The sequence below is a fragment of the Xyrauchen texanus genome, chromosome 48 (genome assembly GCF_025860055.1).
Source record: "Xyrauchen texanus isolate HMW12.3.18 chromosome 48, RBS_HiC_50CHRs, whole genome shotgun sequence".
Classification (NCBI taxonomy): Eukaryota; Metazoa; Chordata; class Actinopteri; order Cypriniformes; family Catostomidae; genus Xyrauchen; species Xyrauchen texanus.
In genome coordinates, this window is record NC_068323.1 from 12,372,892 (window position 1) to 12,390,047 (window position 17,156).

A 17,156-nucleotide genomic window follows, 5' to 3' on the forward strand; every position below is an offset into this window, starting at 1 on the left:
GTGGTGAAGAAACAGAAGAGAGAAAATGTGAACAGGCATGGAGGGAAGAGGAGTTAGGGATGCAAAGCACACAGCATTCACATTCATAGTCTGGCAGGCAGCTTTGCTTTGGCAGGGGTTAATGCGAGCAACAGTTCAGATGCACAGGCTAACATGAGTCAACCAAGAATGACTGGAGTCTGTTAGTGCATGCTCAGTCACTTTAGTTTAACTGCCCCCTCCCGCATTAGCGTTCCCATACTGCCTCATTTTCAGTCTCTACCCTTCACTCTTGCATAAAAAAGATGTGAGGGAAACCCCACTGCCAATTTACCGCATGAGGTTTGGAAAGCAAATTGATAAGAATGAGCTGCAAATAGAGGGGGCAATTAAGAGACACTGCTGGCCCATTCGTCACCTAGTCAAAGCATTTAGTCCATTCTTCTACACTGGGACAGGATATAAGGTCTTATTTCTCCCTGAGAGCCATCCATTCCCCCCACCCCACTCCTCAGGAACAACTTCATCCAGACGCTAGCAAATTTAGCTGGAGCAATTCAATCATCTGTGGCTAAAGTTGTATTCATGGTTTTAGCCAGCAGCCTTCACTCTCCTATTGCTGTCCACAAGTATGCTGCGTGGTTACATCAATGCCATTCTAGAAGAACAGGCACCACATACCAAGCTCAAAGCTTTTTGTTTTTAAATAATTTTAGATGTTAGATATTAAGATATGGGTGGGTTAAATGTGCATGTGTGTGTTGGTGTGCACTTATGTGTGGGTATGTATAATCAGAAGTCATCCTTGGTTTCTCCAGCCCTCGCAGACTCCTTCCCCTTTCAGGCGCAAGAAAGAGAGAGAAAACAAGACAGACAGAAAGAGAGCATCTCTCCCCAGCACAACTGATCACAAGACAAGAGGCTAAAACACCTTTATCCGGTTTATTATAAAGTGAATTTATTCAAATAAGATGGTCACTTTAGATGGTCATTTAAGAGGTCAATGAAACCGTAAAGAGATAATGGTTACTTTAATATGAATATATAAAAAAGGTTATAAGGAAGAAGCCATCAAGCACATTAGCATTGGCTTAATACAGCTTTACAATGTTTTACAGAGTCATTCATCACACACAAACACACGTTTACTTATCTAAATGAGGAAATACCACAGACTTCTATTACTTTTATATTGCTAATCATAATAATTTTAGACCATAAATAACCCTATCACCGACCGACCGACAGATAGAAACAAGGTCCACAAGATTAATCATCTAGACCAATTTGAACCAGCTGATGATTGGAAATGAAATTTCCAGAGATGGAAACTCTTTAGACTTAGACTTAGTAGGGCTGAAACAATTAGTCAAATTAGACAATAAAACATTTAGACAAAATTTGTTGTTGTTGAATAGTCATTTGATCTTATTTAATGTAAAATGAGATCAAATGAAACTTTTGATGGTGTGTGAGAGGAGCACTTCAGCTCGCGCCTGATTGAGGAGAGGAAGAAGACAGCTCACAGTCCAGATGCACTCCAAACTTTCCAAACAACTTCAGCTGATGTTGATCGCACAGTATGAGGGAATTATAAAAAAATACAAAATAAGTCAATACAGAAGCACTTACATTGTGAAATAAAGCAGAGCTGGAGCTGCTGTTCCGCTTAAGTAATACTTGTGTGTCGAGCGCCTTTAAAGTAAACACGCCAGCGTTATATCTTTAATGCATCCTTTATTAAAGTTCAAATAATAATGAAGCAGGTCATGTAAATAAGTACAAACTCGAAACTGGCATTTCTCTGTGTGGTTAGTGCCGCATCTATGATTCGCTCTCTAATGCGGGGGGGACACTCGTCCCTCAAGTGCACGCTTGCTGCAGCTAGATTATAACGTGATGGCTCGAGACGTATTGAATCATAATATATGCGTCACTGTGTGTTTCTTAAGAAAATGAGCATTACGCAGCTTTATTCAGAAGAGAGAGTTTGTTTTTTCTGTGAGCTTAAGATGTATAGAAGAGAACAAAAAGGAAAGAGAGGGCAGTCTTCGTCCTATTATACACTGCAACAAAATAAGTTTGTTTTTTCTCCCCTTTTCTTCCCAATTTGGAAAGCCCAATTCCCAATGAGCTCTAAGTCCTCGTGGTGGCGTAGTGACTCGCCTCAATCAGGGTGGTGGAGGACGAATCTCAGTAGCCTCCACGTCTAAAACCGTCAAACCGTATCATCATATCACGTGGCTTGTTGAGCACGTTATCAAGGAGACATCCACGTGGAGGCTTCACGCTATTCTCATTGGCATCCATGCAAAACTCACCATGCGCCCCACTGAGAACCACATAATAGTGACCACGAGGAGGTTACCCATATGGCTCTACCCACCCTTGCAACCGGGCCAATTTGTTTGCATAGGAGACCTGGCTGGAGTCACTCAGCACTCCCTGGATTTGAACTTGCGACTCCAGGGGCGTAGTCAGCGTCTTTACTCGTTGAGCTACCCAGGCCCCAACAAAATATGTTTTTGATTTGTTTTTGTTTTCCAATATAATTATCTAAAACTCTTTTAACAACATACATTTAATTTAGGAGCTATACTGCAGATGAAACATTTGTTATCTGAGAATGTTGAATATTATATTAAGAATATTGAAAATATCTTAAATCCTTAAAAACTTGCTTTTAGAGAATATATCTTGAATATGAGTATATTTATTCTTAACTGCACTGGCAGAAGTATAATCAAATGAAAAAATACACTTACATACAAAATACAATTATGTTCAAGATACATTCTCTGTAAGCAATTCTTAATACGTTGCTATTAAAGTAAATGTATCTTGTTTTAAGTATTTTTAGACAATTTCAATGGAAAACAAGACAAAAACACTTGATAAAAATTGCAGTGAATTTTTTACTGAATTTAACTTAAGTATTTTTCCCCCCGTTAAATTCAGTGAATGTTTTTTATAGGTGTTTTTTAAAAGATGATTTTGGCCTCTTTATTTTTAGTAAGCACGTTTAATACAACCTTTTATCTCTGGGCACAAGCTGAATAGTTGGTAAAAGCTAATGATTAATCTTTGCAATAATTGCCCGAATAGTTGAATAATGGTTTTAATAATCATTAGATTAGTCGAGCATTAAAATAATGGTTCGCTGCAGCCCTACAGGTAAACAATTGACTTGTGACTTGACTTGGACCAATTATGGACAAATCAGCAACTTGAAAATCATCAAAGCAATGTTGACAACAACATAAAGCAAAACTACAGCTTGTTCTAAATTTTAAAAGTCTTGGACTTTTGATGATTTGACTATGCATCAGACTTGTGAACATGTCTGTTGATGACCATATGTGACCAGCTAGAAACCATGTAAGACCGGCTGAGGCCTTGTTCATTGTACGTGTACTGTTTTCTAAGGATGTGGTTCTGAGTGGGATGGGATGGTGCCATGTAGTAAGAAAAACCAAAGAGAAAACAGACTGAACACTGTGGGTTGGTGGACAGTTCTCTTTGAATTGTGTATGTGTGTAAGTGTCTGTGTTTGGGTGAACGGGGCCTGATGTCTTGGAGTGAGTAATGAACACTTGAAAAGGTTCTGTCAGTTGGAATCAAAGCCTGAACATAGTCAGCACTTTCCTTTCCGAGGTATTATTACATGCTGGGCACTGGTCCTGGCCCGTTTCTCCTCTTCTCTCCTTTTCTCCTTCCACACAGCTGACAAATAGATGGGACCCAGACGGGCAAGGAAGCAATTCTGTATTGAGCACATCTCTGCTGCTCTCCATCGCTCTCGTCCTGAAACGCTCGGCATCCCTTCCCGCACATCAATCAGTGTTGCCCTGGCTGCAGCAGGCAGTGAATCTACCCAAACTAGCCTCAACACACTCCAATTTACAGGTGTTCATTACAATGTGTTCATCCGCTACCAAATAGAGATAGAGGCCACACAAACAGATGCACAACAACACACTTTTCAGGGCAAATTCACGGAAAGGGACACAAATCAAACAGATGACAACCATGACAAGCACTTGTGATGTCATAGTTGTTTTGGCGCTCAACACAATGGCTGAAAAATGGATGGAAGTTTCTGATTGGCCGGGAAATATGATCACTCATGGGTGACGGGTGAGTGATCCAGAGGTCAAAACTCACTCTCTCACCCTCTTCATTTACACGCACATTCCGTCTCACATTCAAGCAAAAACAACAGAACAGACTCACACAGTGATGAGGCAGAATGGTCAACTAGTCGTCAAACAACCTACTAGTCAACTTGACTAGTGAGTTTATCTAGATTTCTTTTTCCATGTTGTTTTTTATGTATACATACATAAAAGTGGAGTAGTGGTGGTGTAGTGGTCTAAGCACATAACTTGTAATTTGATAATCAGAAGGACGCTGGTTCGAGTCCCACAGCCACCACCATTGCGTCCTTGAGCAAGGCACTTAACTCCAGGTTGCTCCAGGGGGATTGTCCCTGTAATAAGTGCTCTGTAAGTCGCTTTGGATAAAAGCGTCTGCCAAATGCATAAATGTAAATGTAAACATACAGTATACTTTATATACCCTTCAAAAACATGTCTGATCTAAACCAGCTTAATTCGGCTTCTTTAATACTGACTAGTTGACTAGTCATTCAGAAAACTCAACAAATGATCAAATTGGAAAATATGTAGTTTGCACTTCCATAAAATATAGTATATACATAAAATACACAGCTTCTACAGACATTGTACACTTAAAAACATAAAGATATGTCACTTAAATGCAAACATATCCAGATGCTCAGATAATGGTTATGGATGACGTCATGCACACATACATATCACAGGAGTCTCATGGGGCAGGGATTATGTTGTTTCTGGAAGACAAAACATTCTTCTGTTTTCCTTCATTACTTTTTTGTGGTAGAGATGGTTGTGGGGGGAAAAGCAGGTGGGGGAACAAAATCACCTGATCCAAAATACAACAAAAGAAAGATACGAAACAACTACAACAAAACTAGACAGCACAATGTACAAGCTCCTTTTTGGGTTAGGAGGGAAGATGAGGTGGGGAAAGGTGACAACATTGACGTAGTTTTACCTTGTCTTGAGATGAACGAACTAGCTAGCGTGCCACGCAGTTTATATCCAGCTTTGAAAGACCAGGAAGGAGAAAGAAATAAGAAGGGACAAAAGAACAAAAAGAGGCAGGGTGAATAAGAGGTGTTGCGGAGTGAGCAAGAGATGGACACAGTGGGTGTGGCATTAAGCATCGGAGAGGCATCTATTGGAAATAACAATAAACAAAAAATTTCAAAAAATGGGGAAAAAAGTGTTCAAAACAAAGGGGGCTTGAGCCCAGGCTTGCGCAGGGTCCGACGGCAATCCAGTGCGAGTTAGATGTGTCACCGGGGTCCGAGGAGCAGGTCCGGCAACGCGTCCCCTCATTCCTGCCGAGGGCCTGGGGAGACAGACCGCTAACGATGATGCTGCCCCACGCACCACAGATCCAGAAGGGGAGCGTGTGTCGCCGTTGGACCCCGCTCAAGCCTGGCCAGTCCATGAACGCCCCCCCAACCTTCACTGAGCAACTGTTTCACCACGAGGATGCCAGATTCCCCTTTATTTTGGACACTTTTCCCCTTGGACACTATTTCCCCCCAAAACATTTTTTATTATTATTTCCAGTAAATGCCTCTCCTAGGCTTGATGCCACACCCACTGTGTCTTTCTCTTGCTCTCCCCACCACAGAGGTGTAGAAGCAAATGTGCAATACCTTAGCAATTCAACTATTCATGTCAGATATGTTGTACCCTGTCATGTGCTCAGCTCACACACACACACAACACACACACGCACACACGCACACACACACACACACACTATTTCCTGCTGAAGCACCCCTTATAGCCCTACTGAGAATGCAATGCATACTTGTGTTGAGTTATGAAATATGGTCTGACAATTAAGCTTTTGTAGCTGGAAGAGTTTGCGTTCATGTACTTGAGTAGAGTATGTTTTGAGTTTTCATCATCTAGGCTTTCTTCTAAGGATTTTTAAAGGCCAAAGTATACTTAGTTTGTTTCATGTGCATCCACGTCTCGTGCAGAGTGACTGTCCGTTGACTGTACCGGTGCAGCACAGTTTTTCGTAGACACGCAGACAGTGTACAACTTTCGCAAAACAGATGCAGTGCACATGCGTCGAAACCATCCATATGGGTTACGGTCAAAATGTATACTTCGAAAGGCTAAAGCGCTCAACCGTGCACAAGATGTAATGGCACACATAAAAACAAGTGTACCCTCGCCTTAAGGATTTCCACTCTTTCATTTCAGGTGGGTTTCAGTCATTACACTTGTTTGCCGTCTTTCTTTTTATTCTCCATTATATCCCTCCATCTAAGTCTGTTTTCTTCCATAGGTACCGGTCTGCATCCGAAACCACATTTCCTTATTTATCTATGGAGAAAGGAAACATTCAGTGGCTGGGGCTATTCCCATTATGATATCACGAGAGGAAGGGGCGATTGGGGTGGAAATCAGCTGCTGTATTGGGATTAAAACGCTTAGCTTCAGCTTTAGTTTAGCAGCAGCATCATGTACATGAAAGTTGTTTTCAAATAAACAGCAGACGGCCTCCTGGGCGTGGGATGATATTAGATAACAGTTCTCAGAATACAGTAGGCTGGATTTGTATTTACGTTTAAGGGGAAAGGGAGGGTGGGCGGCTCTCACTGGGGTATGGAAAGAAAATCTGAGCCACCACCAAACTAAATGTGAATCAGAGAGGGAAAGAGACAGAGAGAAGAGATAAGTGTTGGGGTTAGGGTTCGACAACTGATTTGCATTGCTACGTAATTTTTTTTGTTTTGTTTGTTATCCTTTTCCAAATATGCCATACTAGAAAGCACTTATGAAAGTCAAAAGTTTCGTTGGAGGAATACGTCGTTCCAGTGTGGATTAGAGCCATAAATGAAGCAAAATCAATGCGTTTTCAAACTAAATGTATTAGTGTGGATGTGGTCTCAATTGACTGAAGACTGTGACTCCAACATTCTATTGTATCATTTTCACTGGTTGCACGCAAAAACAAACATGCGCCGAACCAAGTGTGTCTCATAAGTTAGGACCGAAAGTCATGACTTTAGTCATGCCGAACTAACTTGAAATAAACTGAGAACTTTTACTGAGTTAGGATTACTTCAAACCAGCTAGACCATCACAAAAGTACCAAAGACCACATCCACACTAATCCATTTAAGTTTTAATCCTTCCTAATGTTGTAGTTTTCCAAAGTATGTGGTAATGGGGAGCGTTTTAGAAAGTCTCTGTTTCAGACTATTTAACAATTATCATGCCCTCTGGTGCCCTCCTTTAGTTCTGTCCTAACCTGGCCATAATGTGGGACACATGTTTTCACTCTACTGTATTTCTGTCCAATATGCAGCATCTATTTCTAAAACTGAGGGAATGAGAGAGAGTGAGAGAGAGAGAGAGAGAGAGAGAGAGAGAGAGAGACTGATTGAAGACACTTTCTAGCAGGACAGATTTACAGTCCTCTGCTCTGTGGCAATGCGGCGCCATTTATAGGACACATACACAATGAGTGGACCTAGATGAATCAGCACAAGTGGCACATACGTTTACCTAGCTACATGCTTGCTTCTAAACGGGGACTTACTTTGTGACTATATAAAGCTAATTATAATTCCACAACCTAACACTGCATAAAAAACTAGGTTCACCCAAATACACACACACAATCCATTCACACGCTGTGTTATGGGACCCTTCATACATTGATAGCATCATTAGTAGACACATGGGTATGAAGTTAAATGATTTTGTATCTACAAGCCTTCTATGGTTAACTTGTAATCAGATGGACTGAGGAGGGCAGACAGTACAAATCATTAAAAAAATTAACAAAACAATTCTCCAAAATGTCAGATCCAGAGAAAAAGATCAGAGATGCTGGAAACCCCAAAACAGAAGAAACAGAAATAATCCCTACACAGCTGCTGCCAACCCACAACCAGCACACAGCACAGGTTGCACAAACACACACACACCAGACCTGATCACCCGCTCTCCTCCCGCAACCCACTGTGTGTGAATGTGTGTGTGGTAGCGCTGGGGGGAGGCTGAGTTTCAGGGTGGACGGTTACCTGGCTCCACTTCATGCCAGCTGCTGGCTTGGCTGCCGCTGCCAGGCGAGCGTCCCTGACCTGGGTAGTAGGACTCCTCTCCCGGGCTGTCCACATCATCCTCCATGCATTTAATGCGCTTTGCAGAACTGTACGAAGAGAAAGTGAGATGACAATTTGAGAAAGGACAGAAAATTAAGAAAAAAAGATAGAAACAAATGTTATGAATTTGTTATTATGGCAGTTTGGTCTAAGAACGAATATGGTTGTGTCGCTTGTCTGTATTCTGCAAATGTGTGTATATTCTCTAGTGAGGAAGTCACCAGCTATCCCAGCATGCTTTGTGTGTGAAGGGTCCGTTATGTTTGTCTTTAATGTCAGTGTGCATCTAGATAAATGCTATATTTTTGTAGACAAGCATCAAGTCAACATGAAACTGCACCTGCAACTAGTAATAATTAAGTAATAATTTTCACGCAATAATTATTGAAATGTTTTATATTTATTCAACTTTTTGTTTACGATTTTTAGGGGCAGATTCACTAAACAGTTGCGCTTTGTTACATAGCATTTCAGTGCAAAAAACCTGCGTCTTATTCACTAACCACCAGCAATCTATTTTAGCAGGCTCAATAAGCAATGAAATTGTCATTGTCATTTCATGAGACAAGAATAAAACAATAAAATTGAAGTATTGGTAAAACGTTTCGCACACACACAGATGCTAGTAGACATACCATAATCTAACACACACTCAAGAAGTGAGAAGTCATTAAAGGCTGGTTGTCGTGTGAGTGTGTGAGCATGTGTGTGTGAGTTATCTGCTGAAAGCTAAGCTCTGACATTTATTTGTTAATGTAAGGCCTACTGGTGTTTTTCACTCATAATCGCTTAATTAGCTTCTAGCATGCAGCCACACACAGAGTCCTTATTCCAGATGTTTGCTTTGGCAGGCCTGGCTGAAGAGGCCAGTGATGCATGTGGGCAGATGTGCACGCACACCTGCACACACACACACACACACACACACACACACACACGCACTATGTCGCAAAACCTAATGAGCAACCTACCTTTACAGCATTATGGCCACAAAAGTTGCCTGTAATGCCCTAAAATCTATTAGCAATAGTACCTACCTAGCTGGTCTGTTTTGATAATTTTAGCAGGGTCTCAGACCGGCTTGACTAGATTAAGAGAGCACCAGACGATCTTAAACCTGCAAAATCACCAGCAAACCACCTTTGGCTGGTTCATGTTTTTTCAATGTTTACTTATTGATAAGTGTGTTCTCTCAAATTCAACACGTTTCGCAAATATATGATAAAATTATTTATAAAATAATAATATTAATAAAAATAATATTTTATAAAAGTTTGTACACATCTGTTGTGATGATCACTCTAACGTTTGCTTAGTACACCCAAATACAGCACAAGTGTATGTTACATATTAGCTTATGTGTTTATGCATGCCTATGTTTGTGAAGTTACATTATGGTGTGGTGCGAAAGTGACAGCGAAATTTGCCCCATCTGTCAAATCACAGGGGCCGTTTATATGCTGCATTTGAGCTGTGCACATACACGTGTCCAAACATACACACATCTGTCTACACACCTCATATGAGGAGAAGAGGGGCGCCACGTGGTGGAGTCTTGCTTTTGGAAGCTGTGTGTGTGTGTGTGTGTGACTGGCCCACAGGCTGAGTGGGTGGCAGAGGGAGGAAGTTCCAGGTGGACACGCATATGTTGGAAGCTTGTGTAGCTCAGACTCCTGCAGCCTCTTCCATCACTCAGCCAACACATCAATCTCTGCCTCAGCTGATTAATTAAGACTCACAGTGAAAAAGAGAGAGTGTGTGTGTGTGTGTTTTGAGTGTGTACCTGCTAGAAGAAGTGCTGGGTAGGGGGCGCCTCATGGCTCCGGGGCTCATACTGTAGTAGGAAGAGCTATCCAAGTCTGCCAATGAGAAGTTGGGCCCTGTCCCTGCTGCAATGGGTGCTGTCACACACAAACACACCAAAAACAACAACAACATAAATACTTGAGGACAAAAAACACACATCTAAGCTTCACACATCTTCATTCCCATGTCAAAAATACACACAAGTCCTTATTGAAGCAAATCACTTCACTCTGCTGCCATCTTGGCAACACACCCGGGTGTGGATATTTAAAACGTAGGATAATATGGAAAGAGTCATTTATGAGGAGAGCTCTACCTGATTTGTAAGGGTTAGGTTATAGTTTCCCCAATCAATCAGGTAGCACTTTCCCGATACTTTTCAGAATTTCCCAATCAGGTACTGCTTTCCACATGAAAATATTAACTCGTCCCTGGTAGGGCTGCAACAGTGCACAATATTCGTTACAGTTTGTTACGTACCTCGGTTTTGGGATCATGGTTTGGTATGGTTTTGGTACTGCAGCAAAAACAAATAAACTTTCTTTAAATTGTTTTGTTTGAAAACACAGTGGCTGATGGGCAACCATTCTTATTGTCAAGGCTCATTCATACATGACTGCACTATGCATATTTCTTCAACAAAATTACAATACAAAACTTAAGAGCCTCTTATATGCACTTTGCATAAAAACATAAATACTAAAATAAAAAAAAGTGCAATTTTAATAATCAATGATGGGCAGTAGCTTTGCAACAAATTGTGAAGCTATTAGCTTAACTACATTTCTTAGTAGTGAGGTGGTAGCTTTGCTAGTTTTTAAATCAAGTAGCTTTTCAGTAGTGAAGCTATATTTTTGATTAGGTAGCAGCATAGCGTTGACAAAACCTACACTGCCTACACTCACAAATGAATCGCTCATCGGAGTCAGTTCATTACAATGAATTGGTCACACGTGATAGCAAAGTAGTCTGAATCGTTTCACAATTCAAACTAAACGACTCTGAAAGCTCATGCGCATGCTCAATCATTTAGTGCGTGCTCTCACTTGCTCTCACTTCTCACTTGATAAAAATAAATAAAAGATAATAAAGATAACATTGGTTGCAGTGGATCTGCAATCAATGGAAATACAACATGCAAATGCATCCTATTGTTTGCCAGTGAGCAACACGTGTGCAGCTTGTGAACGGCACTGCAGGTAAAGACATTTTTCCTTCAAAAGAGTATCAAACCTTTTAGTAGCCTACATGAAAATACATTGGAAAAGTACAATGGCATTACCATGTTTTTTGGACATGTACATTACCTGGGGGCACCATGTTAAGAAAATGGTATATGAATAAGATAATCATAAAGTGAAGTACCATAGTAGTACCATGGTTTTCTTTGTACTTTGAAGTACTTTGAAGCACCATGTACAGAATAGTAAATAGATATGGTAATAGTATCACAAAGTACCATGGTATTACCATCTGATACCATCAGATATCACATTGTTATTGCCCAGATGTGCTCACACACACAATAAATTTTGCCTCTGAACAGAAGCTTCAAGTACATGCAGAAATACAACAGCTCGACACAGAATTACAGGTTAAGATGAATAGTGGACAGTATATACAAGTTTTTAAACAGTAATGTGCAAAGGAAATTTTGTTCGAATGGGCATGTGTTTGTAGAGGTAGTATAAATAAGAACAATTTACAAATAGTTAGTTTTCATATTGAACACATGGATTTGTAAAGGAAGCATGTATAAATATGAATTTACATGTTTTTTTTTTTTTTACACTTTATTCACTTTTTTTATATTGCAGCATACTGTATACTTGTATACTGTATTGCAATATACTGTAACATGGCTTAGATAAACATCATGTGATTAGTATTTTAGATGCTTTGTCTATTACAGTATGCTCTGTGCATCTGGTTGAAAAAAAATTATAAATACCTTAAATGTAGCACGCTACTTTTTGAGTGTAGCTTGTAATGTAACTTGCTACTTTCTCTGAAGTGTAGCTTTAGCTTAGCTTAACTAATTGTTTTGTTGATTAGTTGGTAGCTTAGGTAGCAACATATTTTAAGTAGCTTGCCCAACACTAATAATAATTGCATCAAAATTAAGACATTAGCGGTGCAAATTTCAGTGTCTTTTGTATATCAGCTCACCACTTGTACTTATCACTCAAATTTTTAGTTTTCTTTCAGGAAAATCGAAATATCCACATTGTCAGAAGAGAGGGCGGATCTGTTAGTATTGACAATGTCCCCTGCTGGACAATTACAGCGCACACTTGTTTATATAGAGCGGGCACTACAGAATTGCTGAAATGCGTTCTTGTAGGAACATTATAACGGGGCTAAAACATGTGAAGCAGATGCTCAAATCCTGTGAGGAAAATTGATTTGACTTGTGAGGGGCCCACAGAAAGGCTGTTCCACAGCATTCAGCAGGCGAGGCGGATATAAACATGGAGACAGAGTGCAACAGCGAAAGCCGACAGGGCAGTGCACGTTGATGGAAGAACTATCTGCCCCCTTTCTGAGCCGACACACAGCCTTCGTCCTGTTCACTACTCATTGCCCAGAATTACTGTAGTTTACTGCAAAACCATAATGCCCCCAAACAACATATTTTAGAGATGGCTATGGGACTTCACTCTGGCATATTTAAGTCTGACATATTTAGATATTGTTTAGTTCCATCACAGTTGGCAATGATATTGAGCTAGCTAATAGGCTATAATTCACATGCATTTATCTGATCCGCAGTTTCTAGTGTACCGTCTGCTCTGTTATGTTAAGTTTTGGTTCTGTGTGGTCACGTTTTGCTCAGTAATAATTTTTAATTTTAGTTATAAGTGGCTTGCGTTGTTTGTTATATGTTGTTTAAGTATTGGTTTCACGGATGCTGAGCTATGTAATCAGTCGTGTGACTGCGTGTACCATACCAAAGGCCCTATACACTCACCTAAAGGATTATTAGAAACACCTGTTCAATTTCTCATTAATGCAATTATCTAATCAACCAATCACATGGCAGTTGCTTCAATGCATTTAGGGGTTTGGTCCTGGTCAAGACAATCTCCTGAACTCCAAACTGAATGTCAGAATGGGAAAGAAAGGTGATTTAAGCAATTTTGAGCGTGGCATGGTTGTTGGTGCCAGACGGGCCGGTCTGAGTATTTCACAATCTGCTCAGTTACTGGGATTTTCACGCACAACCATTTCTAGGGTTTACAAAGAATGGTGTGAAAAGGGAAAAACATCCAGTATGCGGCAGTCCTGAGTCCTTGATGCTAGAGGTCAGAGGAGAATGGGCCGACTGATTCAAGCTGATAGAAGAGCAACTTTGCCTGAAATAACCACTCATTACAACCGAGGTATGCAGCAAAGCATTTGTGAAGCCACAACATGCACAACCTTGAGGCGGATGGGCTACAACAGCAGAAGACCCCACCGAGTACCACTCATCTCCACTACAAATAGGAAAAAGAGGCTACAATTTGCAAGAGCTCACCAAAATTGGACAGTTGAAGACTGGAAAAATGTTGCCTGGTCTGATGAGTCTCGATTTCTGTTGAGACATTCAGATGGTAGAGTCAGAATTTGGTGTAAACAGAATGAGAACATGGATCCATCATGCCTTGTTACCACTGTGCAGGCTGGTGGTGGTGGTGTAATGGTGTGGGGGATGTTTTCTTGGTACACTTTAGGCCCCTTAGTGCCAACTGGGCATCGTTTAAATGCCACGGCCTACCTGAGCATTGTTTCTGACCATGTCCATCCCTTTATGGCCACCATGTACCCATCTTCTGATGGCTACTTCCAGCAGGATAATGCACCATGTCAAAAAGCTCGAATCATTTCAAATTGGTTTCTTGAACATGACAATGAGTTCACTGTACTAAAATGGCCCCCACAGTCACCAGATCTCAACCCAATAGAGCATCTTTGGGATGTGGTGGAACGGGAGCTTCGTGCCCTGGATGTGCATCCCACAAATCTCCATCAACTGCAAGATGCTATCCTATCAATATGGGCCAACATTTCTAAAGAATGCTTTCAGCACCTTGTTGAATCAATGCCACATAGAATTAAGGCAGTTCTGAAGGCGAAAGGGGGTCAAACACAGTATTAGTATGGTGTTCCTAATAATCCTTTAGGTGAGTGTATATCCATTCAGTTTGGTGCTGATACATGTACCATTGCAGCCCTATTCCCCGGCTATACTATGTTTTAGAGAATCCCCCCCATGGCAGCTATTTTTACGTCATGCAAGTAAAGCCTCCATCAACTGGAGGAAACACCCTTACCAAAATCTCTTAACTAAAAGGCCAAACTTACTTTTCTATGCACAGATTTCCTGACTAACCACTGCCCCACCATGATGATTTGAATTGCTGCTGCTAAAAGATGCAATGTAAAATCTACCAACACAATTATTCCAGACAGAGAACCAGACGGATATCCACATACAGTAACTCACCTGGGTTCATAGCTTCAGGTCATCCACCCACTAAATAAACTTTGCTGGGTGAGACACTGTCAAAAAAAACAAATCGTAAAAAAAAATAAAAATAAAAATTAAATACTTTGGAGCCACATGCTTACTTTGTGACAATATATAAAAAAAAATTTAATGCACTAAACATTCCATTATCCGCTAAGAACATACGCTGTGCATGTGAACACACTGGACACCGGAAAATGAAAATAGGCTCCCATTATGAATCAAAGAACACTTTAACATTCAGGAAAAGAATGGATAGCCATCGTAGCCTAGTGGTTAGGGCACATGTTTCAACACTCAGTAGTCACACATGCCTGTGACGTGAGTTTGAATTCGGTTTGCTCCACTTTTCGACCCTGTTCCCTTCCATTTCCCCCATAATCTCAATGATCCCTGTCAACAGAAATGGCAAAAATGGCACAAAAAAAAAGAAAAAAGTAGTAAAAACTTACACAGAGGCTCATCTTAAGTAAAAAAAAAAAAAAGTTATGAAACTCTCCCCCAATTGCCCCTATATGCTACGGATCCTGCCCACCTTGCTTCTGTAGGTCATCGAAAAACATGACTCTCTATCAAACGCCTTTTTCATACAGTACATAAAGCCTTGATGCCTCTTTATATTCATAGTGACTGAGACCACTATTTTTTTGATGAGGACAGCACGAATGTGTAGCAGCTCTGGTCCTGCATACCTAATAAACCTGGTCGGGCTGAGAGATTGAGTGTGGAGTGGGACGACAGTGTGGAAGACTGTGACAGACACGGTAATGGGCTGCCTAATTAACATTGGAAGAGGACACGGCTAAAGGGGCAAGTTGGGCCAAGGTAAGATGAGAGAGAGAGAGAGAGAGAGAGAGAGTTGGCAAGCTAGCCAACACGAAGATGGCCACGTAGGAAGTGAGACAGGCAGAAGAGAGGGAGGAAGTGTTTTAATTTCTGAGTCATCTCTTTGTTAACTTTTTTTTTTTTTGCAAGGGGGGTGGTGGGGTGGGCGTTCCACCCCTCTAATAGAAGTGACGGAGCTAATTATTTATGAGGAGCAGTAAAGCCGGCTACATTTGCATGGCTAACAGTGGAATGTGAAGTAATTTGTGTGAGAGCTAACCTGGGCACCGGGCTGCAGTAACTCAACACACACACACACACACACACACACACACACACACACACACACACACACACACACACACACACACACACACACACACAAACATGCTCTCACACCGAGAATAGCCGGTCCTGCTGCTGCAGTTTGGGTAGAAAAATGACCACACTGCAGTCTGTCTGACTGGAATGGAAATCAATCATAAAGGTAATCCACAGTCTCTACCTCTTAAAGGCTTTATCAAGTGCTTTCGCTTGGAGGATTCCAAATGAAGCCTGTGGCTATCAGACTGGCATTGATCTCTCTCTCCCTCTTTTCCTCCCCTTTCCTCCTGTTTTCTCTCTCCCTCCCTTTCCTCCTGTTCTCTCTCTCCCTCTCTGATATTTACTGATTTACCTTTTAAGTTGCTGGGTACAAAGTACATTAGCAAAATGTTTCAATCTATTAATTTACTTAGAGCCGTAAGTGCAGAGGAATGGTGGTAACATTACAGCATTTGAGTGTGCATGGTTTCACTTAGCTATAACACAACTGCTCCCAAAAGTTAGCTAAATCTGACAAAACTTTCCTTTGTAATCTTGGGATCCTCAAAATTAAAAAATTATCCATAAAGTAAAGAATATATTTTTCATTCGAATGTAGTGTTAGGGTTAAGTGTTGTTCACACTGAACACGTTTGTGTCCGTCTGTGCCCTTTTTTCATTGTTTTTCTATGAAAACACACACTAGACGGATGTTGTTGTTTTTTTACTGTTGCAGCACGTCTAGCTTTTCTTCAATGTCTTTTGCAGGAGTGCCAAATTTAAGATGCAGTGTCAAGTAAAAAACAATGTCAAATTTTAAATGTGTTTCTTGAGACACCTGCATTCTGCTATATGTATTGTGGATCAAGCTTTTTCTTTAGTGTCCTCTGCAGGAATGCTGCATCTTTTAGACACCGTGTCAGGTATAAAAAAAAAAATCAACATTTAAAAGTGTTAAAATTTCGAGACGTGTTGCACTGCTATGTGCGTTGCATCTAGCTTTTTTGTTAAAAGAACATATTTAGTCAAAACAACACCTTAGTCTGCACTGAAAATAATTCACTTTATACAAAAACAATAGAAGTCCATGCCAAGATAAAAAGCATGTGTAGTAAAGGAGAGCCAAGTTAATAGGTGTTGAACCAAAAGCCTGAGCATTACAGAGAGTTTTTTTGTTGGGACACTAAAGCGAATGATTCAACAGGATGTGCCAGAGATTCTTTGGTGTGGTCTCTTGTCTCAAAGGTTGACAATCCCTCTTAACATACACACACACACACACAGACATTCTACTCCCCTTCACCCAAACACTGCCCGCTAAAGAATCTACAAAAGCTGGGGAGGCTATTCATTTGAAAAGAGCAGGGGGAGGAGGAAGAGAGAGAGAAAAAATGTCTTTTGTTTGGGCCAGATTTTCAAATTGAAGCATTTGACAACAAAGGCAGCAGCAATCAACTTCAAAACCCTGGACGTCTGTCCACC

The 17,156-nt window shown here is 40.8% G+C and overlaps 1 protein-coding gene across 4 annotated transcripts in view; it reads right to left on the reverse strand.

The window, feature by feature from the left end:
- LOC127639550 (nuclear factor 1 A-type) overlaps positions 1 to 17,156 on the reverse strand; it is a 163,677-nt gene that overhangs the window by 36,165 nt on the left and 110,356 nt on the right. For 2 of the 4 annotated variants that reach the window (XM_052121616.1, XM_052121614.1), the window contains exons 5-7: positions 10,011 to 10,128; positions 8,147 to 8,274; positions 5,077 to 5,127 (exon numbers count right to left, since the gene is read on the reverse strand). In XM_052121616.1, the coding sequence (XP_051977576.1) occupies positions 5,077 to 5,127; positions 8,147 to 8,274; positions 10,011 to 10,128 (297 nt within the window). The remainder of the gene's footprint in view (positions 1 to 5,076; positions 5,128 to 8,146; positions 8,275 to 10,010; positions 10,129 to 17,156) is intronic. The other 2 variants (XM_052121617.1, XM_052121615.1) reach the window with 1 other exon arrangement.